The sequence below is a fragment of the Plecotus auritus genome, assembly GCF_963455305.1.
Source record: "Plecotus auritus genome assembly, chromosome: 8".
NCBI lineage: Eukaryota > Metazoa > Chordata > Mammalia > Chiroptera > Vespertilionidae > Plecotus > Plecotus auritus.
The window spans coordinates 44,705,125-44,731,153 of record NC_137782.1 but is presented as its reverse complement, the minus strand read 5'-3'; the positions used below and the strand labels follow the sequence as shown (position 1 = coordinate 44,731,153).

The window sequence follows — 26,029 nt, the reverse complement described above, 5'->3', positions numbered from 1 at the left end:
TGCAGGGAAGGGCAGTTGGGGGGGACCTAGGCCTGCAGGGGAGAGCAGTTGGGGGGGACCAGGCCTGCAGGGGAGAGCAGTTAGGGGCAAACAGGCTGGCAGGGGAGCAGTTAGGCATCAATCAGGCTGGCAGGGGAGTGGTTAAGGGGTGATCAGGCTGGCAGGCAGAAGTGGTTAGGAGCAATCAGGAAGGCAGGCAGGCGAGCAGTTAGGAGCCAGCAGTCCTGGATTGTGAGAGGGATGTCCGACTGCCCGATCCCAGTAGGATCCGGCCTAAACAGGCAGTCGGACATCCCTTGAGGGGTCCCAGATTGGAGAGGGTGCAGGCTGGGCTGAGGGACACACCCCGCCGTGCACGAATTTCATGCACCAGGCCTCTAGTATTTAATAATGCAGTAAGCTAATAAAGCCAGTGGATTCCAATAATATTTATTTTTTATTCTCGAACCAATTTTTGCATCAACTAATTTTAAAATGGCTCTGCACATTTTCTTCTTTACCTATTTCCCATAAAAGAGAAAACATCAAAAAAATTTAAAAGGTCACTGATAGTCTTTAGAGTGTGGAGAAAATTGATCAAAATATTAATTAGACTTTTGTTTTGCTGGTTTGCATGAGACAGATGGAGTTCTGATCTTTAACTGCACCGTGACTCATGAAACTGCGTGTGTACTAAAATGCCATTATTAACACAACAGTAGTTTTCAGCAGTTGGTAATTATTGGCATAATTAAACATTTATCAAGAAACGAGTATTTATCATTCATTAAACTTTCATTAAAAATCCATCTTAGCACAGGCTAGATTAGCCAGTGATTTTCAAGTGATAACTTCTTAACTTCTGGCAGGACTACAGAACATTTTCATAATAAGTAAAGTTGTATACAAGGTAATGTTCCTCGAATTGTGGGCAATTATAGGATTTCAGATTCATTTTGTAGCAAGTATTTTTAAGACTTGGACCCGGTGTGAGTAGGGACTTGGAGCTATTCTTTAGGGTTTGCAGCGTTGAACTCATTTTTTAACATCCTACCTAGCAAAGTATATTACCCTTGGCAAAGAAAAGTTACTGGTAAACAAGCTCTGTAATGCTCTTTGCATAATTTAAATTTCCCAAACATGCACGCTTACATATTTTGAGACATGTAGGGTTTTCCTTCAGTGGAAGCCAGGATGGAAGCAGGTGTCAGTGGGTGGCCAACAAGGGCTTTGTCACCTTACATACATCACTGATTGTGTGAGCTGCGATTGGGGCTCCTTTTCCAATTTATTGCCTCATTTAGATCACGTGCCCATTTCTCAGAACTGCAGGAAGGAACCTGATATGTAGAGAATTTAATCTGGTGGCTGTTCTCACTACTACAGCCTGATTCTCCACAGAACCACTCAAGGTAACCATGCTTTTGTTTTGTTCAAAGGTGGGAGTCTTCTCATATAGTACCTTCAGAGCCTTCCAGACCTTCTCTGCTTTCTTTGGACATTGAGATAGTTGCGGGTGGCCCCCTACAGTACACAAAACCTCTTTTAGCCCAGACACTGGCTGGAAAGCTTCATGCATATGTCCATGCTGGTGGGCCTCCCTGGGACCTGTACCCCCAGGGAAGGGCGTTGGGTAACTACGGTGCCAGAGGCTTCACACACATGCTGGTGCTCCGGGTCCTGCTCCATTTCCAGCAACTTCGCTTTGTCTTCTCTTGGGCAGAAAATTTACTGTATCAGTGCTTTTCTGTCACAAGAATGAATTGAATTTATACCCTTTAGTGCAAACAACAATAGACAGAGTGGTAACCTAGTGGAAAACAAATAGACACCCCGTCCCTTTTGGGGATTCGAGAGGTCCAGAGAGATGGTGCAGACGGAGGAGAGCTGGCAGTTAAAGAGAGGCCAAAGCGGGGAAGGATCCGGCGGTCATTTATTACCATGCCATCTTCCTAGTGTTTGCCGAACCAAGGTGCAGAGTAATGATTCAGACAAATGACGTTAATCATCATAGCTGGCCCTTTGGCAAAAATGGAAGAAAACTCAGCACTGCAGCCGAGACCTAATCAGATTCTCCAAAACTGGCTTCAGCAGGAGAGAGTTTTCTGTCTCCAATTTTTCTGTCAATAACTTCCCGTGGGATATATCATCTTTAAAAGAAACAGTGATAAACAACCATGCCCTCGTCCCTTCCCCTTCCCCTGACCCTCCTGAGATAATCACATTAAACCTGATGATGAGCATTTATAGTGAAACGGCATTATTTTTATATCTTCTTCATATTCATCTAATGTGATAAGATGGCAGGAGCAGTAATGACCAGTCAAGTCCTGTTTTCCATAATCCTGATCATCAGAGTTTAGCTTGACTCACTTGGAAAGGATTAGAAATGGCCTCGTGCACTACAGAACCGAGCCCTCTGCTCGCGTCTGTGACCTGTGACGCAGTGTGGAGGCAGCTGGATCTGGCCAGGAGAGTGTTTCTCGGAGGATGGTGCTGACCATCCTCTCGATTGTTTCTGTCTGATAGAAGTAGTGAGATAACTTCATGTGTTTGCTCTATGTTGGATTTTTAAAAATTAGCCTTATCAGTAGAATATATTATTTGTTATAGATATAATTTTATTAATTACAAAACCAAAATTCATTTAACCCTAACTACTTCAGATTTATTAATTAGGTGATCACTTTATCAAACACATACTTTGGTGCCTGGTCACTTGGAGCATAATACTATTGTGTAGAAGGGAGAACAGTTTAGAGGCTCAGCCCTATATCATCTCTCGGGGGAAATCCTGTTGTCATGTGGGAGGTTAATGGACACACTGCAGATGCCTTGCTTGACTTGCTGTTTCTTCTTCATAACTCTAGGTAAACAGTCGTGCCACGTGTACCACCCCGGTTAAGGGCAGTTGTAGGCTATTGTACATCATTAGAGTGGGTAACATTCAGCCATGGGAGAGAGATGGAAACTCGTCACTGCAGTCGCTCGGACATTTCATCTGTCACTTAGTGCAGCGCTGCAAAAATTAGCTGCCTAGCCTTCCTGGAATGTATAGTGGGACCATGAAATTAAGCTCTGAGTCATGTCATTTTGCATTCTCCCCACCCATCCCAAAGACAAATTTGGTTAAAAAAAAAAAAAAAAAAAAGACAGTGCTCTTCATTCAAAACTTTATTTCTAATTCCCATTGTTGTTCCCCAATTCAGCTGAACATCATATTCATCTCTGAACACAGAGATTCTTTCAACAATTATGAGAAAGGTAGGTATCTGCTACATTATGCAAGTGGCCTCTTGCATTCTCCATCATTTCATTCCAGTACTTCCAACCCTCAAATCAGGAGTCAAAGCAAATAATAGTTTAGCCATATTGATTGAAGTGCAATATGGCCGATGGAATATATACCAATAGATTGCACCTCAGACTCTGGCCCTATATATCTGATCAGTAACCAGTTCATTACTAATCACATCCAACAAATAGAATACCTTAGACATTTATTTTCCTCTGGCAGCCAGAGGCATGCAGTAATTTTTTAGAAATAAAAAAACGCCATGCGCAAGAAGGTATGACTGACGTGTCCAAAGCTGCTGCACGTCAGAGCTGGACAGCTCCTCCCAGGGAAACCTTGTGTGTATCTGGCTCCATTGGGCATCGCCTCCTGCTCGCCTCTGGAATACATTACAGATGCCAGTCCCGGACTTCTGATGGTTCTGCTCGCTGAGATATTTTGTGATAGAGAGAGGTATCACCAGAATAGGATCTGTAGGTATTAGTGTCAAGAAGAATAATGTCTCACCTGCCCTTTCTGCTGGGTGATTGCATGGGTTATACAAAGATTGGGATGAGTCAATAGAAAACAAAGAAAGCAGAGGGGGCAGGAGTGGGTGAGGCGTGGGGGAAGCCACAGCATTGCTGGTGCCAAAAATAACATGGAGCATTTTTCTCCCAAAGCAGAAGCATACATGCAAGTCCCTACATAACCATGATAGGCATCTTACACTATGCAGACTGAGGTGACACAGAGGCTCCCTAATGCAGAGGTGAGGATGAGGCTCCAAACCCCATTCAGAGTTTAACGGGAGCTTATCAACCTTAGCACCTGACTGCAGTGGTGATGAGAAAAATACTGTAATTCTTTTATTTCATTTCCATCATGATTTACGTAGAAGAAAACAATGTAGACAGAAAATAAAATCTGTGCTGTGGGAGGGGGTGGTGTCACCTAGTTCCTTCTTAGTGTGAGCCCTTATTGTTTCACAGGGGAGAACTGATCCCATTTGTTGTCAGAACGACAATACCTGAATGAATCAGATCTACCTGTTCACACCCACGATGAGGAAAATGATTTATTATCTGTCCCTTGAATTTCTCAGAGCATTCTGTCTAAACTTTAAAAGAGGATTACATTTGCGATTAAATCTTAACAAATGTTGTTTTAACTAGACTGCAATGTATGTTATTGACAACGCGCGACTTTTCTTCTCAAAATAACATTGGTGCTTAGGCATGCAATTTACAGAAATGACAAGAAAGGGTGGTGCTTTCCCCAAGGTGAATGTGAGCTGACTGATTAGCTGGTATTTTAACTTAGATTCTTGCAAATTACAGACATAAGAAACCCTGCAATTTATATGTACTTTAGAAGTGAAAGCTTTAATCCCATGATTCATGAAAGTAAAGTGGTAATAATTTAAGTACCATATTTTATTTACCCCTCAGACTTGTCAGCTGATACCGGAGGTATTCCTACTATTTTGGGATTGCTGCCTTTGGCCACCTAATTGCTTCTGAGGAAGTAAGAGGGAAATTGCTTATATAACTGCATGGGTTGTCTTTGGCAGTGTCGAGCCAAGGCGTCAATCAGTCCATCTGGGTAGAATCACAAGCTGACTCCGATATTGCTAAATATTTATACTGTCAGATACACACAGACATCCAGATGAAAGGAGGCGTTCATTAGGAATTCTCCTGCCTGTCAGCTTGAAGATGGAGATTAGAGCTAAACCTCCCACCACGGGACTGAGTGCTCAAGAAAAGTCTATATTTAGCCATTCTGAGCAATAAATATCATCATATTGCCTCATTTAGGTAAATAGAGAATAAATATTGTCAAGATGATCCAGAGATAATGTAAACAGATTCCTGTTCAGAGTCTCTGTTTCAGGGAAATTCCAGGACAGTGATGTGCCGATGATGCTTTCTGGTTTAACCCTTTTCTTAATCACACCCTCTCTCCTTCTGAGTATCAGAGAGTGTGTTGCTGACAGATTAGGGGAATGATGAGGAAAGAAGAGTATTTTTGCACAAAGGTGACTTGAGTTCTGTGGATTAGAGCACTAATTAGCTCTGTGCTGCGGCATCGTGCTGATAGTTGCAGAAGCTGCCGCCACTGAAAATAAAGATCCATGCAGCACTGAAGTTCATGTCCGAGTCCCAGAGCTAATGAAGCCCGTTGATCTCAAGAGGACAGTATGCTTAGAGGCTAAGCCGGTGCCTGTCAGGCCTCCACGTCGGTGCTCAGACTGGGACTCCTTTTGTCTCATGTCCCCCTGAAATGAGGTTTTCCACATGAGAATTCTCCATGAGAGACTGAGCTCTGTACCTTGGCACACACAGCTTCCCAGGTCGCACTCGGGCCGGTGCCCTCAGTGGCGGGGTGGCTCCCTAGCCTTTCTTGGGAGCAGGGACAGGTCCCTTCATAGGGCACATGCTCCATGCTCTTCCTGATAAATGATAATCCTAGAAGTTATCCTCAATGGGAATTTTAACTGATGTCAGAGTTTTAGTTAATTACACTAAGTGATTTTTTGAGATTAATAATTAACATCTCTTTATAACTAAATATCCATAATTAATCAGCAAATCATAATGTGAAGACTAATTAACTTCAAACTCAAATCTTAACAGAAAATCCATATTACTCCCCAACATCATTAATTACTAGAGTAATCAAAGTTGTCCCTTATGGGATAAAACATAAAGCTTTGTGGGTTTATCAGCTAAGCTGTTAGCATAGAAGAATTTCCAAAGTAACTTCAAAATGGCATTACTGATTACAAGATTACGGCATTATTCCAGTACATTTTCATTGGCCACATGGTACATTGTCAATAAGCTGCCCCGGTAGCCGGCTGGGTACCAGGCAGAGGAGAGGCTACCCCTGAGCCAGTTTACAATAATGGGGGAACAAGCTGAGTAGACACCGACATTGTTCGCAAATGGGGAATTTGTTTTCACTAATAAAAAATTTGAAATGTTGTACCTGTCAGTTAAGTGTTAAAGAGTACTTAATAATTAAAGAGACAGAGTGTAAAAGGAAGGAATATTGTGTAAAAGGAAGAAATACAAGGCACAAAATTAACATGGACATCGCAGGATAAGAAACAGCCCTCTGGTTTCTAAGAAATGGTGGCCCCACTGTTAAAACTGAGAAGTGTCATTTCGGGTTTTCATGTGGGGTTTCGAGTTAAAAGTGTATTTAAGAGCCAGGTTTCAGTGATTGTATCACCTAATCTCTAAGTGCACACGTGGAACGCCGTTCTGTGTGGCAGCTGTAACAATCCTGAGCATTTCACTGTCAAGGAGACGCGAGTAAGTGGGGCTGTTAACTGAGGCAGATATCTGAGGTGACTGGGTGGCAATCAGGAACTCGCAGCACTTCAGCTAATGGGTTATGATCAGAAACGGCTCCTAATAGCCAGCGAGAGGGAACCGAATATGAAGATTTCTATAATTTTGTTGTCAGCTGCTGATGTACTCCAGTGCTAATTATTTGGAACAATTATGTTTTCCCAATAACAAAAGAAGAAGCCCTGAATTAAGCAGGCTTACCTTCAGATCTTTAGATCACAGTTTAGATGCACTTGCCATTAAGAAATAATGTTTCTTTTTGCTTTACGAAGCCCTAATTATTGAAGACGCTTGTCTTTTAAAATCTCCTGCTTCCACTCCTTTTAAACCTGCTCCACGTGTCACTACATTGATGACTCAGTAACTGGTGTTTTCTCAGCCTTAGGTTTATGCCTGCACCTCCCATAGGCTGCTCGCTTCAGTTAGTTATTCAAAAACCATAATTAGTGCAGTAATTAATGTGTGGCTCCTTCAAAGGAAGACTGCTGGAGTCACGGGACGCCTCGTCACTCTCCCTGATGTGCGGTGATAAGGAGGCCGTGGGTGACGTGACAGGGCTCTGTGCTCCACACGCCGACTGTGCTGCAGGGGATTCAGACAGGACCTGGTGCACGGGCCCCACCGCTGGAAAAAGTAATTATCCACACTGTTTCTGTAATCCAGCTAGGTGTTAGCCTGCATTTGCAGCTGTCAAATCATTTGTTTAAAATTTTTTATATTTTATGAATACTTGGAAGTTTTGAGTTTTGCACATTATCTGTTAACCAATTTCCAAACAGAGCTGCCAAGGGTTTCCCCACTTCTCTCTCTCTCTCTCTCTCTCTCTCTCTCTCTCTTTCTCTCTCTGTAATTCATTATATGCAGTGTTTCTCAAAGATTGATTTCAGTCATTGATGGTGCTTTGAGTGGATGCAGGTTAAAGTTTCAAAATCATAGTCATACATTTCCCCAGGGAAGTTATTTCGTTAAGTCTCAGTTTTCTCATAAGTCGAACCTATTGTGTGCCAGCCCTGGCAGAGGGGTTGTACACAGTTAAATTTGGCTGGGTGTGACCTGGAGGCACCATCACTCAGTGTTGTGTTGGCCTCCCCTCCCTGGTTCTTTCAGTGGGAACGTTTGGCCTTCAACTTCCTGTAAATAGCGGCCCATTCCTCACAGCATGTCATCCGTCAGCCTCTGCTTCCCAGAGCCCACACTGTGTTCTGTCCCTGGGGTGCTCAGGTGAATGGGGTGGAGCAGCTGCGATGGCAGGAGGCATGCCTTTTCTAGCCAGAGGAGGCCCTGAACTAGGCCCTGCGACTCCGCCCTCTTTTGCTCTCTTTGTAGTCTGAAGTTGGGATGGGAGTGAGAGTAGAGTATTGGATCCTGGACACTGGGTATTCGTAGGGAGCAATCACATAAAAACAAAACCTGGTTTAAACTGAGTTGGTTCCCCATGATTCACAGTGGGGCAAAAGGTTCTTCCTTTCTACCTTGTCAGTGAGTTGATTCACAGTGGGGCAAAAGGTTCTTCCTTTCTACCTTGTCAGTGAGTTGGTATCTCTGTGTGCCTCTATAGTCTCCATTTCTTGTCCAATTGTCTGAGTTCACAGAATAGTTTTACGTATCTTAGTTGCAGGGTCAAGAGGGGACTATACTTGGTTTCAACCAAAGATAATTAAATCATTAAATATTATAAGTGCGTTGATACTTGTAGCTGAGTTGGTGCATTTAATAGTCTGTCAGTAGACCCTCTCTGCCCATCAGAACACAAAGCTGCTGTGGAGCTCTTCTCCCCAAACATACACCATTGAAATTAACCCACACTGACGCCTCCTCCACTGATTAACTGTGAATTCAGTAAGTTTTACACACTTTCCGATACACAGCCTTCTCTACACCCCTGTAGCTGGGAAAAGCAGCTCTGGAAACCGCCATGGCACAGCTCAGGTGTGTGCCACAGCCCTGGCCATACTCATGGCAGAGGGTATTTCTTAGCAAGATTGTGGCTCAGATGTGAATGGCTCTGGAGGGAGTCGGGAGCAGGGTGTTGATCCTGCATGAAGCGCGTTCCTCTGGGTGCTTCGCGCACTGCTCCTAAACTCAAGACACCCTCCCATGGTCGTTGTCCCCTTCTAAAGACAAAGACACTGAAGCTGAGAGCGGGTAAATAAATTGTCCAGGCATGTAGAGCTCATTGGAGACTAAGCGTGGGTTTTCATCTGGAGCTCCTGAGTCTTAGAGTCCTCCTGAATGCATTAGTAAGGAAGAGGTAGCATCACTGGCAGAAAACCCTTCCGTGTTTGTGACTGTCAAATGCATGTTCTAAAGGAGACATGAATGACCTTTGGCACGGCTGTGGATCTCCCCTCTCCTTGTCCATATAACAGCTTACTCGGTCCCTCTCACTCTTGCCCCACACACTTGTGACAGGAAATCATCTAGGTGCTGGTCAAGAACTTTCATGACAAGGAACTCAGTGTTTGTATAGCCGTGCACTTGCTTTTAAAATTGAGTTCAATTTACACAGAATAAACATAATCCCCTTTAGGTTTGCAGTGGGATGAGCTTTTACAAATGTGCTCAGTCATGTGGCATCACCACAATCTAGTTACAAAACATTCTGTCACCCCAGAGTCTTCTAGTGTCCCTTTGTAATAAATCTCTTCACCCAGCACCCAGTTCTTGGCCCTGCCTGAAGCGTTGTCTCTTCTTGGGTGTCACATGAAAGGAACTGAGCAGTATGTTGCCTTCCCTCAGTCCACAGACCTGCTTGCACCCAGCAGCCACTGTTTTCTCTTCACTGAGCGTGCTCCTCACCTGCATAGACCGGCACGTGGTTCTCCCACCTCCATGGTGGGCGTTTGTATTGTTTCCAGTGGTGGTGGTTGTGAACACAGCTGCGTAACCATTGGGTACAGGTCTGTGGGGAGGAGTGTTCTCATTTCCTTAGGAATGGGGTAGTGGGGTGGATCATGTGTAAGAGACAGCCAGACTGGGTCCACAGTGGCCGCGCTGTTTTGCGTTCCCACCAACAATGCAGGAGAGTTGCAGTTGCTCCACATCCTCACCAACACTGGTGTCATTTGCCTTTTTGACGTCGGCCATTTTGACGTCTCCTCATGGTTTTAATTTTCATTTTTCTAGTGACTGAGGGTGTTGAGCACCTTTTCATAGTGTGTATTCATGGGTGCATTGCTCTCATTTTTAGAAAAGTCTTCCTCCTAGTGAGTTAAAACCTACCTCTGATACCCTGGAGCTGCACAGGAGATTCGGCCTCTGCTCTACATGGCAGCTCCCCAGAACTGGGACACGGTTCTCCGCTCTTACTTCCACCCCCAGATCCAGCTTGGCCAAGCCAGCTTCCTCTTGTCTGCTCCCTGCCCCGACCCCGCATTCAGGGGTAGTTTCTGGACCTGCCCTCGTCTGTGGTGCGGCCTGAGCACTGAGTCAGATTCTCTGGTGAACCGTGGCTCCTGGCACTGAGTGCAGGGCTCTCTATTGCACTCGCAGAATTTTCTCAAAGCAGCCAGGCACTGAGTTCACTTGTACGGCAGCTATAACATGCTATCCTGGTCACATTTAATAAGCTGCCCTCAGAAAGCGGCCTTACCTGAGCTACTAGGAAAAAATGCTTAACTGGCCAAGTACAGTGCCTTGCATCTGATGTCAGACCCAGCCTCCAACTATCTCTAAATAATCAACAGATATCAGGACGTGAAAGTATTGTTTTAGAGCCAGCCAGTTTTGTCATCAGTCATAGTGTTTTTAATTGCTAAGTTGACATTGGGACATTCGAAGCTGCTGGGCAGTTGTGAGCAGGTTTGGTCACCTTTACTCTCTGGCGTCTGCTATACGCTGCTGTGAAAGGTCTGAGAAACGTGCAGCCATGGCAGCATGAGCTTGTCCACAACTGCAGACGTCCCAGCAGTAAGACGGTGGGCCTTGTGCTGGTAACTTGAGGGCTAGAGGGAAAGTTTTCGTAATTACAGAGTTAGTGTTAGGTCCGTTTTCAGAAGTGTGTCCTGGTATTGGGGAGAATGTCTTCCCTTTGAGCAGAAGCAGAGTTAACTTGCTTACGTACAGAGTCATGAAAGGTGTTGTTTTCATAAGGAGAACAGGCCCTTAGAGCTAGATGCCTTGATAGTTCCAGCTTTGACTTCAAAAAGCCACCAGAAGATTCCATACTGTTCATGAACCCTGTCACCTTAGCGTGTTCAGGCTGATTTAGATTTTCGTCATTCAGTGTTTGCTGCATTGTTTCATCATTTCTTATTCTGCCCATGTTCGGAACAACCTGTAACACTCCTGATCGGGAACTAGAGCTGTGCTAATACCATTTACATGGCCCTTGTCTAAGGTTTGAAAATTGTTAGTAACAATGAGATTTTCAGTGTTCTGTTTAAGATAGGTGGTGTGAAATATATTAATTGTATTGCATTGTAAGTAAATTACTTAAACATTCCAGATGTGACTAAAGCCATGTGATATTTGACTGGTTTGTGGGGGAAAAGCTATCACTGATTGTTACATGTGGTGCTATTTAAAAGGGCACTATGTACCTACTGTTTGGGGCCAAGACTGATGATGTGTTTTTTGTCCATCGGATTCTCTGGGTACTTGCATTGGTTACTGCCGCACTCAGCACTCAGTGTAAGCACATTGGTGCAAATGCCATGGTGGCAAAGACCCTCTCTCTAGGACAGTGGTCAGCAAACTGCGGCTCGCGAGCCACAGTTTGCCGCTCTGTTGCCTAATGAGTTTGCCGACCACTGCTCTAGGACATTGCCATTCAGTGAAGGATTGGAGGGCAGCAGTGTGTGTCTGAATGAGGAGTGACAGTTTTTCCAGCTTGATTAGGAAAAAAGTATTGTGCGTGTGTGCACTTACAAGTGTGTCATACCTAGCTATGGTCATCTCAACAGAAAGTTTTATATTAGAGCTTGATGTTTAACTAGAAATTAACAGTCACTCATTTTAATTAACATGCCTGTTAATAACTGAACCATTCCGTTTACATTGTTTACATGAGATTCTAAGCACTCACCCCAGAGCATGTTTAATTCCTTTTTCTGGCTCAAGTCGGGACATTCAGCAAAACAGTTGGCACGTCATCGGCCTCCTGCGTGTGCCCCTTTGCCTGCAAACAGTGGAGATGTTGCCCTGAAATGTGGCTGAATTTTCATGAAAATGAAACATGAAGCATGCCAGGCCCATCTGTGCCAGCTTATGAAACAAAAGCCCCAATTTTATCGTCACTGTCTTTTGTTCTCTGCAGTGCTATTCACACGGCTGCTTCGTGAATGCGGAGTCTGGGCCTCCATTGATCGCGCCTCTCTGTGCCACACTGTTTATTCTCGGCTGTAATACTTGTCACCCTGCACTCTGCTCTTTTAAAACATGGGGACTTGGGTGTCGAGAATCTTGAGTAATTTCATGAGGTTTCATGCTAGCAGACCACAGGGCTTTGTGTTGGGATGCAGATCCTGCAGGAACAGGGTGGGACAGGGGAGCACGCTTTTCGCCAGAAGGAGCCCGTGGATACTCGTGTGAGCCTCAGAATTATGCCCTGTTATTTCATTAAACCAATGTCAGCTTTCATTATCTTCCTGCATGGGCATTTCCCATCCAAACACACAGTATTTTTGTATGCGATGAACCGGCCAGTTTAAATGTTTCTGAGTTTCCATTCAGATCATCAGAAGTAATTCTTACATGAAATCACATGGGGCCAAATATGATAACTGTAAGTCCATTTGAGCTGCAGTGCTATAGTCAGCCCATTAATTTCCAAATCTAGGTAAGATAGTCAGCTGCTATGTTGTGGAGGTGGAGGTATGTCAGATACTTAAGAAAATGTTTGTCATTCATGTCCCACAGGCAGGCATTGACTGCACCCTCCCACTGGGAAAGTTCACAGTGACCACAGTGACACAGTCAATAGGGGGTGCCTCCATAGCCTAAGCAGTGGTAGGAGGCATGTCACTCACCTGTCCCTGCAACAGTCAGCACTGTCATGGGAGTCACATACTCCACCAGGAGGAGAACCTGAGAGACATGTAACCCTGGTTTCAAACCCTGTGCCTTCTCACAAAGACCAGCAGGGCCCAGTAGCTGAGGGTCCCCCCGCCCACTCTAGCCACCACTGCTTCACCTTCCATCTGTCTTATAGTTTAACTAGTAGCCCTGCACACGAATATGTGCGCCAGTAGTTCTCCACCCGCTGCCCCACCCTGCTGTAGCTCCCCCCGCCCCTCCTCATAGCTTGCTGCCATGCCCCCTCCTGTAGCTCTCTGTGCCTGCTTGTAGCCAGTAGCTCGCTGCCGCCCTCCTATGGCTCTCTGCCTGCTGCCCTGCCCTCCTGTAACTCCCCCTGCCCTCCCCCCTCATAGCTTGCTGCCATGCCCCCTCCTGTAGCTCTCTGTGCCTGCTTGTAGCTTGCTGCCCCACCTTCCTGCTGATCCGTGATCCGGTCATTATGCGGTCGGATCAAGGCATAATGACCATTTGCATATTACATCTTTATTATATAGGATAGTCTGGTTCTTAAAGTTAAAATCATAATCCAACAGAAAGTTGAGCCAGTCCACTGCCGGACCGTGGCCGTCAGCATGGTGTAGTCCCAATCCCACCAGCCAAGTACAGGCAGAACAGACGGCCTTTGGCTCGGCCCTCTGAATGGCTGTGCGGCCTCTGTGCTAACTGCCTTCTTCCTTTATAATTCCTTTTCAGAGTGCTGAATTTAAAGGCGGGGGGGGGGGGGGGGGGTGTGGTGGAGAGGGGGCCTTCCTCTCCAGGTACACATTTTCTGTGAATGTTTGAGCAAAAAAACCTCTTTTCAGGATTTGGTGTTTTCCTCCCCGATGTGCCTTTCCTCTGTCCTTCAGTGTGTCCAACCTACGTGTGGGCCAAATAAATTGTGTGAAGGGCTGGGCAGAGATCAGCGTGGTGGAGCTGGAGCAAGCTCTTGATGTCGAATAGCTCAGCTTCCCACTCAGCAGCCTCTCACCTAAGGCATCGGGCACAAACCACCCTTGGAGAACCAACCATTATGCTAGTAGTCACGCTGCTGACCTCACTAGGTATTTCTCCTACTAAGCCTGGTACTGAGCGAGGTAGGTCTCTGCCTTCCTCTGCCTCGCGCGGACTCTTCCTCAGGACTGCCTACCGCGTGCTCTTACTTCCCATGGTGACAAGCCCCAGTGAGACTTGGGAATTACACCTGAGCCACACAATGGGTAGGAGATCTGAGTTGAGGCTCCAGGGGGAGTGAAGAGCTGATACGGATGTAAACTCCGAACCTTGGAGGTTTTAATTCCTTAAATGCCCTACGCCTTAAAAACTTGAACAGCTGTTAAAGAATTAACACGTGTCGCTCAGCTTTGTCGCTCAGCTTGGGTCGCAGACTTTGTTCCAGCTGCAAGGCACTAGTCTAGCCCAGGTGTGGGCCCTGCAGAGGCTTCTGATGGGAGGGGCTGGTGAACCCCGGAGCATAGAGAGCACCTTCTCTCACTTGCAGTGCACATGACCAGCCTGCTGTCCCAGATTTACAGAACTGACCTGGGAGGATTGGAGGTGGCAGGGATGGCAGGGCAGGGGAGGCACTATTGTCTAGGAGTCATGCACTCACTACTGACAGGCTCTATCCCCTCAAGTATCAAGATGAGGCACCTGTTTATCACAGGAACAAATGAGGAGGGAAGGGCCCGTCTCCCATCATAGCAGCTAAGGGAGCCTGCCTTCTCTGCCCTCAGCCCTAGAAGCTAGCTCTGGGCCTGTAGCTTTGTGTGTGTTGCCTGGGACATTCCCAGGCAAGAGCAGATACCAGGACACACCCTACGTTCTTCCCTGAGCTTTGTTGCAGGTGACTCTATGCGTGCCACTGGTTGTGTGTCCATAGGGAACACCGTGTCACTTGTATCACGTCCCCACGCTCATGGGAATTCTGAGCTTGATTCCATGTGCTGGTTTGAATTGCCCACTTGTGCACATCACTGGTCCCTGCAAAACATCTTCTAGGAGGTCCTCGTGGATTGTGTATCACCTGGGCACTCGTGTGTGCCCCTCGTGGAGTGACACCCTGGTGCAGTAGTCATGTGCTCGGGGGCTGCAGCAGCATCCATTGTTTCTAAACAGTGTCTCAGTGGAGAGGCAAGTGGGGCTGCCCAGTTACCAAAGCATGGAGACTCCTTAGGGAACGAATAACTAGAGAGATGGGTTCCAAGTTTCCCGACACAGCCCTGTCCCCCAACTGTAATGCCACCTTGCTAAGCACATACCTGTTTTCAAGTGCACACCATGGGCATTTGCTCGAGGACTTGACCATGGCATGCATCACTCTAGACACACAGGCACCCTTGCAATCGGCTCTGTGTCCCGCCCCAGGTGCTGCATCTTCATGACTTCCCATTAGAAAACCTGCCCGGCGTGTGGAGGGTAAGCTGACAGTCACTGTCTGATCAACCCACGGGGCCATTGCTGGCATTCCAGTCTCTTTGTAATTTGTAAGTTCATTTTTGTTCATTCTGCTCATCTCAGCGCAATGATTCAAGCCTCATAATGTGTCTTCTGTTTGGTATTTTTAACCAGTTTTAAACGTTATTATTCCAGGTATGTAGTTTTGCTGCAGTTTTTACATATGAGTTTAACTGGTATTTAGAAAGATGTTAAAAGTAGAGGTTGTAACATTCACTGGTTAACATGGAAATCCATTCTAATTTCCACCTTGACCATGGCCCTGCCACCTCCTTTGTACTGTCTGCATGTACACAAAGGCTGAGGGTAGGCCCAGCCGCACATCAAGGACACGCCCAATGCTGTCCCTGAGTCAGCCTGAGAAGGTCTGAGGAAGGCCCGTGACCCCTGCTCTTTCTTATGTTCACAGACTCAGTCGGCCAGCTCTCAGTGGCCTCAGTTTACTCTGCTTGTCCTAAAAGTCTCTGAGCACAAGGGTCAGGTCCTCAGCACCTGGCGGCTGCACCCAGGCGACGAGTGACCTCAGCACCATCTCGGAGTGTTTCACTGCCCAGAATCAAGGAGCCCTATGTCTTTGGATCTCAGACTTTGGAAGAGATCAGGCCTTCCTGGTTCCCATCCTCCTGCTGGTTGAACGGGAAGGGAGAGCTACTAGTATGTGCCCGGCACAGCCGACCCATTTGAGTATGTGGAGAATCCGCATTGTTTCAGTGTAGGCAGCAGCTGTGTCCCTCGGCTGTGAGCAGATGTTAGAGCTCCGAAAGCTTTGCTGATAATTAAAATACTAACGGTGCGCATTTTGCCCCAGCTGCGGGTCTGTTTACTGTAAATTTGATTTTAATGGTGCCTCTGTGCTGTTACCAAGGAGCGGTTTGCTTTTTACCTTCATGCAAAAGTGTCTGCAATGAAGACAAATGTCTGTTTCCTCTAGTTTCCTCGGGAAAGATATGAAGATGCTGTAATACACAGGAAATCAGAACGTGCCTACAGAAAAGAATGTGATCTTTTTACAGGGTTGCCAGGAAAACAAAATGAGACACGTTTGATCCACCCCTTAGAGGAGTGCCTAGGACCTGGTTGGCTGGCCTTATTTGCATAGTTTTTCCTTTAATGTGTGTGTAACCTGTACAACTTTTGAAACATAGGCCTTGTCTCCTAAGATTGTGATATCCGTATTGGGAGTTTTATAAGATTCTCAGAGGGCACTTAGGGAAAGGTCATTGGGATTCCTGATTTTTGGGATTCCATAACGAAAAGGAATGTCACTACCTGTTTGAATTAAGTCCAGCGGAGTCAGCCTTGACTGTCAGTGGACGAGGCTGCAGGGTACCAGGAATCTTTGAAGGAAGACTTCCCGAGGCCCTGGGTTTCCGAAGGCAGGAGTGTGGCAGACGTCTTACATTTCACATGCTACACAGGGTGGCAGGGTGAGGGCTGGGTCCCCAGGGCCATGCACTCCAAGGGTGGAGCTCTTAGAAGGAGGAAGGGAAAGTGTCCAAGGCAGTCCCCTCCCAGTGGCCTGGGGCTGACCTTGCCGTCCAGATGTGCACAGAGCCCAAGGCCCAGTGATGGACCCTGACAGCCCCTCCCTCCTCATCCCTCCAATACCGGAGACACGTGCTCCTAGTGGTCAGTGACAAGATCTGAGTCCCTACCAGAGCCGCCACCTGCACCTGGGAGACTACGCCTAGATCTGGAGTGAGATGTGCATGCAGGCAGGGCTCCCACCACTGCGGGAGCTTCCTGCAGGAAAATGATCCTCTGTAGAAGCCAATTTCTTAGGGTTTGTGACTCTGAAGGTAAACTGTTGTCTTTCATTGTTTGTTACTCATCAGTGCCCATGGAAATATCTCAGCCCACGGAGACACTTCACAGTGAAGTTGAATCCTAGCTCATCATGCATTTCCCACTTGAGAAAAGAATTATTTTTAGTTTTTTTTCTGAATACCTTAGAATTTCGTTCAGGGGTCTTATAAGATCATCTTAAAACACCACCAACCCTAAATGCAGTACTAATGCTAACTAAGGAAAAAAGACTAAAAGTCTTGTTATCTAAACTTGTGTCCAGGCTTCTTGGAAGTTTTTAGGAAAACTTGCCCGGCATGTCCTATATATTTGAAATAATCTCTCAGAAATGATGTGGACTTTGGTTAATTTTTCACAGAAAAATAATTTTTCTGATCTCTTGTAAAACAATGGCCTTCATGAAATTGAAGGCAGAACAGACTTTTACTGTAACTCTTTTAACATATATCTTTGGGGGGGGTGGGCAAGGGAGAGTGGTATAAAGCAGATATTTACCAAGATGCTTTTTTTATTGAGGGAGAGAGAGAAACATTGATGTGAAAGAGAAACATTGATCAGCCAGCCGCCTCCCACACACTCCCCGTTCTCTTAAAAGAAAAATGCTGGTGAAACTGTCATTTCAGTACAACTGAGAGGTTTCTGTAACCAGAGTCTCAATCACAGACGGGGTGTGTAGAGCCTTCTGTGTGGGCTGGGCTCCTGCTCCTGTGCAGGGTTAGCACAGAAGGCACTCACCTGTGCACACAGGAGTCTGTGGGAGCCTACCTCGGGTGCCCTGACCTACACCAGGCAATTACGATTGTCCAAAAACTGGATTCTCCTTGTCGATTTGACTGGCTAAACTATTAGTAACTGCTATTGCAAGAATAATTTACTTCCAGCTTTGAATTTTGTAGGTGGTTATATTTCATTGAATTTTTATTTATCATTTTTCCTGCATTCACTTGAGCAACTTACAAGCTTTGTGACATTAATATATGGCTCTAATTTATTAACATAATCTGTTAATATTGTTTCATTGTAATAGACATTAAGTATGCTTTTTTAACACTCTTGCTAAAATTACATCTTAAAATTGAAGTTGAGAAAAATTAAATGTGATTCAAGAACCACAGTCATGTGTGCCCCCAATTTTTATACGCAGAGTATTACATTTTTAATCGTATTACATCCAGGGTGCTTTTAATTATGACAAGGAGCCAACCTAGCATTTTCAAGCTTATGCCCTCCCAAAATATAGAGTCTAAAACACACACCGTGTCTGAGACATCACCTAGCAATGTGTACACGTGAATGCTGTTCAGGAGAAGCTTAGAAATTTAAAATAAATGCGGTCTATAGCCACAGAGCGGCTTACCTAGGATACTGCCCAGCTTCCCTAACATGCAAGGCATTTCACCCACACAAGTCTTTTTAATGCCATCTTTATCTGCTAGGCGATGCATGAAATCTACTTTCGGTTTTAGAACTGCTAGCCACCTTTGACCCCTTTAGTGGAGACACAATGTGACCTTTCTATTGTCATCGGCTTTCATTCTCCTGAAAATTCTATGAATTTTTATTACAAGTTTTTTTTTAAACCAAGCTGAGGCTTCAACAAATTACTTGACGCAGATGAGATGAAGTTGTTGAAGTGGGTGTTAGATAAGTTTTACAGCCGCGCACCGCCGAGGAGGCCGGCCCGTGTCCTGCAATGTCACCCGCCAGTAACTGCTGAGCCTACTATTGGATAAATACATCATTTTATGGAACATTGATTGTTCTATAAACCCAATGGAGTATTATGCTCTATGATCAAACCATTTAGATTGTGTGTAGAGCACAGAAAATGCCATATTCAGGATGGTACTAAAAGTGCCATTTGTGTATTTTATGGATGTCATTACAGGGGAAACTTCTCTCCGTAGGCCCTGTTTACTGCAAAATTTTTTAGTCTGTAATGACATTTTTCATTCACAACGTATGCCTTCAAGAGAGGGGGCCCTTGTTTTATTTGTTTCATTCGAGTTTACTGCACAAATTCTGTACATTTTAATTAAATGTAAGCTTAACAAAAGCATAAGGTATTTATTCTGTGGGAAAAAAATGATGACAGCGAGGAGAGAATAGCACACACACAGCCAGGAAGCAGTCAGGGACTGAGCCCTGTCTGCAGCGTCCCAGGGGCACAGCGGGCAGCAGACGGGAGCAGGGTTTAGAAAGGCGCGTGCCACTTAACCCCTGCACCTGCAGGGCGGGGTGTGTGCTGTCAGCCCCGGAGACTGGCTCCTCAACAAGGACAGGCAGGAAGGCGCCGAGCTGCAGGATGAGCTTGGGCAGAGGTGAGCCTGATCAGAAATCACTTCCCAAAGCAGGTTCTCAACCCTCCCGGAGCCCGTCCCACTTCCTGGGGCTGTAAGTGTTCAATGCGCTTAATAGGAGAAGGGAGGCAGTACCTCCACTCTCGTGAAAGCAACCGAGCATCGTGCTGGAATTTCATAAATAGGCACTAGGCTGCATTTTAGCTTCATTTGCGCCTTCTCCACAAGGCCACGTACTGTCCTGTTGGAAATGGGTCCAAAAAGGACTGCTTCAGACACGCCAGCTATTAGCTGCTATTATTATCCTGAAATCGAACACTGTCTTTGAAAAATGTAAAGTGTAACATATATTATTTTGGGCATCTGAGATCCATTAAAATGGATGCGGTTTTGGAGCTATCATGGTGACTGAGCAGGTAAAGACAAACCTGTACGGCATTCCTGTTTTCCAAATACCACGCCCACTGGCCATTTGCACTGGTGAGCTTTCCAGTTCATATTTACTAGAAAGATCTCAGAAATTGAAGTCGATGTGCCCAATGAATTCTCGGGCACCATGCAGTTAGAATTTAAAGTCACAGCAGAGATTCGCATTAGTTTAAATGACACTTGAACTTCCACGTGGCTCAACATTAATTCATTACGGTCAGAATGGACGAATCTTCAGTGGCTAGATCTTTTTCAATCTGATTGAGGCTGTTACATTTTATAGGTGCTATTTTTCAAAGCAGTCCTGACAGCACACACAAAGTTATTAAATTGCTGAATCAAAAGATGGACCTGCACTCCCGTTTATGAACTGTGCTGGGACAGCGAGGCTCGCGGGCAAGGTTAGGATGTTGGCATTGCTGAGCCTCAGCATACCACCTGACAGCAGTATTTACCCATGTGGTTTACTGTAATAATCTAGAGGGGCCGCACCCACTTCCAGATTCAAATAAATTCAATAAGTAGTTCAGGATGGCACAATCTCTAGTGCTATGAAGGGCCCTGGGTAATTCTGCCCGGGAGGGTCTCTGTCCAGTGCAGACTGCGGGGGAGACCACTCGGACCCGCGTGCACTGGGCGTGAGCATTCCTTCAGAGGCAACTAAGAGCAAGATATTCGTCTGTCCCAACCACAGTAGTTTCTCCTGTTGTCTAATGAAAAGGCAGTATGCTCCCTCCTGTATTTAATTGGGGAGGGGTTTATTTGAAGGCTGTCTTCTTTACTTTTGTGTCTATATTTTTTTTCATACTCTAAATTAGATTGAAAGTGACCTTGAAATTAAATTAAGTTCAGGGTATAAGGAGGACAGAATGGGCAGGAACAGCAGGACCAAGTCCAGGGTGTCGTGAAGGTAAGGAGCACATCCCATCCAGGAGAGGAGCTGCAGGCTTCCCAGAGCCAACTGGCAAGCCCAGCAGGCCAAGAGCTGGGGGTCCAGTGGACAGCACACAGACCAAGGTCAGCAGTGCCCCACCCACCCAACCTGGCCTCTGACCTCCAAGGAGAAAGAGTCAGGGAGGGTCAAAGCTGAGAGGATTTCAGTGAGCAGCCCTTTCTCTGAAGGATCCCAGTGCTTTAATCTGGTCTCATGATTCTTCTGAACCCGAATCCGCCTGAGGCCGTGTGTTTTTTCTGACAAGCAGGAGGGTGGGGTAGGGCAGTGGTCGGCAAACCGCAGCTCACGAGCCGGCCGCGGTTTGCCGCTCTGTTGACTAATGAGTTTGCCGACCACTGTCATATACTACCCTTTACCTCTTTGCACACAATATGCCACAATTGCCTAATCCTCACAGCTTCCAACTACACGGTAACATTTAGTCTAATCCAGTGGTCGGCAAACTCATTAGTCAACAGAGTGGCAAACCCCGGCTCGGCGAGCCGCATGTGGCTCGCGAGCCGCGGTTTGCCGACCACTGGGGTAGGGGATCCCTAGAGCAGGGCACAACAGGCAGATCCATGTAAGCATGGGGCTGATTCCCACAAAGCTCTCCTGATGCTCATATAACCTCAGGACAGTCATAAGAGCCCTGGGGGAGCTGGCTGGTGGCCTCCTTAGTGGTCCTCGTTGTCTTCACTCTGCTAGGCAAGTAAACGAGAAATCAGAGGCTCACTCCAGCTTGTGGAGCTATTTATTTTTATTTTGTCCAATTACAGTTGGCATTCAGTATTCTTTTGTATCCGTTTCAGGTGTGCAACATAGCAGTTAGATAATCGTATACTGTACAAAGTGTTTCCCCCAATATTTCTAGTTCCTACTTGCCACCATACATAGTTATTACAACATTATTGACTGTATTTCCTATGCTGTATTTCAACTACCAATCTGTACCCTCAATCCCATCACCTTTTTCACCCAGTCTCCCACCCCACCCCCACCCTCTGGCAATCACCAGTCCAATCTTGTGTCTATGAGTCTGCTTTTGTTTTGTGTATTTTGTTCTTTAGATTGAATATATGAGTGAAATCATATGGTACTTGTCTTTCTCTGACTGACTTATTTCACTTAGCATTATACTCTCCAGGGTCATCCATGCTGTTGCAAATGGTAGGGTTTTGTTCTTTTTTTAATGGCCAGATAGTATTCCATTGTGTAAATGTACCACAGCTTTTTTATCCCCTCATCTACTGATGGGCACTTGGGCTGTTTCCAGATCTTGACTATTGTAAATAATGCTGCAATGAACAGGACTGCATATATTCTTTCAAATTATGTTTCAAGTTTCTTCAGATAGAGTCCCAGAAGTGGAATTGCTGGATCATAAGGCAGTTCCATTTTTAATTTTTTTAGGAAGCTCCATACTGTTTTCCACGGTGACTGCACCAGTTTGCATTCCCAGCAGCAGTACATGAGAGTTTCTAGGTAGCCATTTTGCTAGACTCATGGACGTTTTGTCACCTCCATTGAGAGTTTGATCCCAGGTCCAGCTGGGGAGCATGTGGGAGACAACTAGTCAATGTTTCTCTCCGACATCGATGTTTCTCTCTCTCCCTGCCCCCCTTCCACACTCTCTCTAAAGATCAGTGGAGGTGGTGGGAGGATGACCTCAGGTGAGGATAAAAAAAAACACATTAAAGAGAGTAAAGTGGAATATTTCTACAATGTAGTTGCCACTGAAATATGGAAATAGTGGGGATCACTTATAGATCATTCTTATGTAGGAAGGAAGGAGGTGATATTAAGGAAACCAATAGAAATTTTGAGATTTAAAGAAGAAAATAGGAACTCTCTTTGAAGAGTCAGTCTCTTTTTTAATGAAAATAAAGATTATAATTTTCATTCATATTTCCAGTTATTAAACATCAGCCTGCATCGTGGATGACACTGGGGAAGGCAAGTGTGCGCTCACCTGGGCCTCTGCCTGAGGCCTGATATCCTGCCTTGCCTGGCGTTGGCCCTCTGTTCTCTGCCCATTGTCCCAGCTCTGCTTCTGGAGCTTTCTGTCCGCAAAGCAGAGGGCAGTCCAAGTCTCCAGCCCTGAGAGCTGGGAGCCCTGCTGCAGCCCCATCCTGTTGGGCCCCTGTGGCCCATGGCGGGACAAGCGGGGCTTTTCACTGAAGTTTGTGCCTGAAGCATGGTGAATGCTCAGTAAATACTTGTTGTGTTGTCCTCCCGGAGCTGTTTATTGACGGCATATTTTTAGAAGCTGATGCAGGGCTTTCATTCTTTTGGCTGAGTACACAAATATATACCCTGTCTAATATTTGGACATTAAAGAAAGATTTTCCTCTGGATCCAAAGATACTGCTGCTGACTGTACTGATCTTCACTTCCTTCAGTGGCTGATAGTCGTCTTAGAAATGACAGCAGGTGAGGGAGCCTGACTCCCTCCCAGGCACTGGGACGCAGACACAGGGGTAAGAGTTGTACAGGGCAGTCAGAGCAGGATGTGGAAAGGGCGTGCGCCTTCACAGCTTTATTCGCTCTTGAACCAGGAGTGCCTGCCAGGCCCCTAGGTGGCTGCCTCTGTGAGCTCCTGGCCAGGGGAGGACGCTGCTCCTGAGCAGGGTTCACAGTGATGTTTCTGTTGGAGGTTCGAAAGCGTCTGCAGGAGAATTGTCTTACTTTTAAGAATGAACTCATTCGCTGGCTCTAACCGGTCCTGTCTCCCACAGGCATAGTTTCCAAGTCCTATGAATGCCGTTTGAAGGGCCAAGGCGCCACGTTCGTGGAGACGGACAGCCCGTTCACTGCGGCCGCGCTGGCGGAGGAGTCCCCGGTCAAAGACAGGCCCCTGCGCAGCAGCCGGCGGGCAGCGGCGGTGCCCGAGCAGGTGCAGCAGGTCATCATTATCCAGGGCTACGACGGGGAGTTCGCCCTGGATGCCTCCGTGGAGGAGACGGCCGCGGCCACACTGCAGACGTTGGCACTGGCCGGCCAGGTGGCCCGCGTGGTGCACATCACGGAAGATGGGCAGGTCATTGCTGCGAGCCCCAGCGGAGCGCACGTGGGCAGCGGGGCCCCGGGGCCGGTACTGCCGGAGCAGATGGCAGAGGAAGCCACCCAGGTGGTGGTGGTGGGGGGCTCAATGGAAGGTCACGTGGCCGAGCCCCTCAGCCCCGGTGGCACAGTGATACAGCAGGTGACCAAGCAGGAGATCCTAGACCTCAGTGAGGGCGCCATCCCCCAGCCCGACCCGGCCTCTGCCCTGGATGCCCTGCTGTGTGCGGTCAGTGAGTTGGGAGGGGCAGAAGGCAGGGCTGGGCCTGAGGACAAGGGCAGGGCTGGCCACAGAGATGTGCTGGTCCAGCTGCCCGGGCAGGAGGTGCCCCCCTCTGAGGCCACCGAGGTCCACGTGTTCCCGGACGTGGAGGGGAGCCCAGCCGCCATGGAACCCATGGAGGTCCTGACCCAGGTGGTGCAGCCCTCTGCTGTCGTCGCCTCACAGGAGCGCGCCCAGGTGGCCTTCAAGAAGATGGTCCAGGGCGTCCTTCAGTTTGCTGTGTGTGACTCGGCCGCGGCCGGGCAGCTGCTGAAAGAGGGCGTCACCCAGGTCATCGTGAACGAGGAGGGTGCAGTCCACATGCTGGCACGGGAGGGCTCGCAGATCGTAATGCAGGAGGCGGGGGCCCCGGGGCAGCATGCGGAGCTGGCCGAGCAGGACGGGGAGATCTCACAGATCATTGTCACCGAGGAGCTGGTCCAGGCCATGGTCCGCGAGTCCGGTGGCAACTTTCCCGAGGGCGCAACCCATTATATTGTGACCGAACTGCCCCCCGGGGTGCAGGATGAGACAGCCATGTACTCCCACACCGTGATAGAGACAGCCGACTCGCAGGAGATCCTGCAAGCGGGGGCCATGGTCCCCAGTGGGACGGAACAGTTGACCAGCATGGTCATTTACACCCAAGAGGGCTCCCCGGCAGCCACAGTCATTCAGAGCCAAAGAGAGAGTCACGAACTCCAAGAAGCCTGAGGCACAGGTCATGTGTGGAAAGAGCAGCACATGTGGACACAGTGGTCCCTGCCCAACAATGACAGTGTAGCTCAAAGGAGCACCAAACACACTCTCGTCCAGGGTTCACACTGCTGCTTACAAGTGCGCAGTCCCAGGATGCCCCAGTGGAGGGATGAAAGCCCATGCAGGGGGCCAGCAGCAGAGCTGCAAATGGAGGCAGGGCCCTGCATCCCAGATCTGCTCACTGTTTGGTTCTTTTGTTAAAGGTCTATCCCTCTGTTCTATCCATTGTGCCGAGGAGAATCTGAGTTTTCTTTTCTGCATCACCATCCCCCCACCCCCAACACACACAAATGTTTTCCCATTTCAGTTCTCAAAGGACCGTGCCCCACTGGTGGACGTGTAAGCACAGTGTGTTTGTGGCTTGAGACCTGTCTGCTCGGCAACCCAGCATGTAGCCGTTTACACATTTTATTCTATATTCGGTTAAAACTGCAGCTGCAAGTATTACTGTCTTGATGTAACCCACCCCTGTTCATTTTGTTGAAATGTGTCCCCAGACCAAAGGAAGCCTGTCATTCATCTCCTGCATCAGTTTGCTCTCTTCAGACATGGCAGGTGTATTCAGAGCTCTGGTTGCCTTCTGCTTAAAAGAACCTCCTAAAGCCTGCGGTTAAGGAAAGCCTTGGAGTTCATGTTTCATTAAAATGCACCCTTATTTTGACTTCATTTCATATAATAAAGTCTCTATATGAAACACGCACTCTGGAAAATACTGTTCATACCAATATTTTGTTTTTTATAACACATTCATATCTATGTCATGGTTGCGGGATTTATTTGTAATTTATGTCAGTGTGAAAGGCTGACGTTAAACATTACCAACAGGAAGCCCCACCTGGAGCCCGCCCTGACCCGCGTTGTCTGTGCAGCTCTGGGTCCACTGCAGCTGTGGAGCGCAAGGTTACGTCCCAGTCATTTGCTTCTTGATACAATTCCTCTTCTCCCTTTTCCGAAATTGTAAAATAATTCCCTCCCCCATGCACAGGTTGTTTTGTTCTGTTTTTTCTTTGAAATAAAACTATAGCATTAAAGAGAATGATGATGTTGTATTTCCAGCAGTTAACCAATGGGCACCTGTGAAAAGTAACCAGAGCTCGCGCCTCTGTCTGACACGGGCTGCCCCCCTGTCTGCCCACTGGCAGGTGTATTGACTCCTTACTGGCACTTCCGTGGCCTGGTGGGCATGGGACCACAGGCAGGTTCTGGTGACATTAACATCTCCTATCATAGCTAATATCGAAAAACTGTGAAGAACAGACATGAGGAAAGGAAGAGCTAATGGTCCCTTTTTAGTTTAATTAAAAGTACCATTTAGAACACCTTTTTGAATGGATTTGGGCGGTGGGAGGGTATGAGCTTCCCAGAGAAGCTGAGCCCTCTGCCCCGAGAGCCCAACCTTGTCTCCAT

The 26,029-nt window shown here is 47.0% G+C and overlaps 1 protein-coding gene across 1 annotated transcript in view; it reads left to right on the top strand.

Annotated features, from left to right (window-relative positions):
• The window catches only part of ZNF407 (zinc finger protein 407), a 403,634-nt gene extending 377,984 nt beyond the window's left edge, over positions 1-25,650 (top strand). Inside the window, exon 9 of the mRNA XM_080683401.1 lies at positions 23,277-25,650. Within this exon, the coding sequence (XP_080539527.1) occupies positions 23,277-24,577 (1,301 nt within the window). The 3' untranslated portion in view covers positions 24,578-25,650. The remainder of the gene's footprint in view (positions 1-23,276) is intronic.
• The last annotated feature ends 379 nt before the right edge of the window (positions 25,651-26,029 follow it).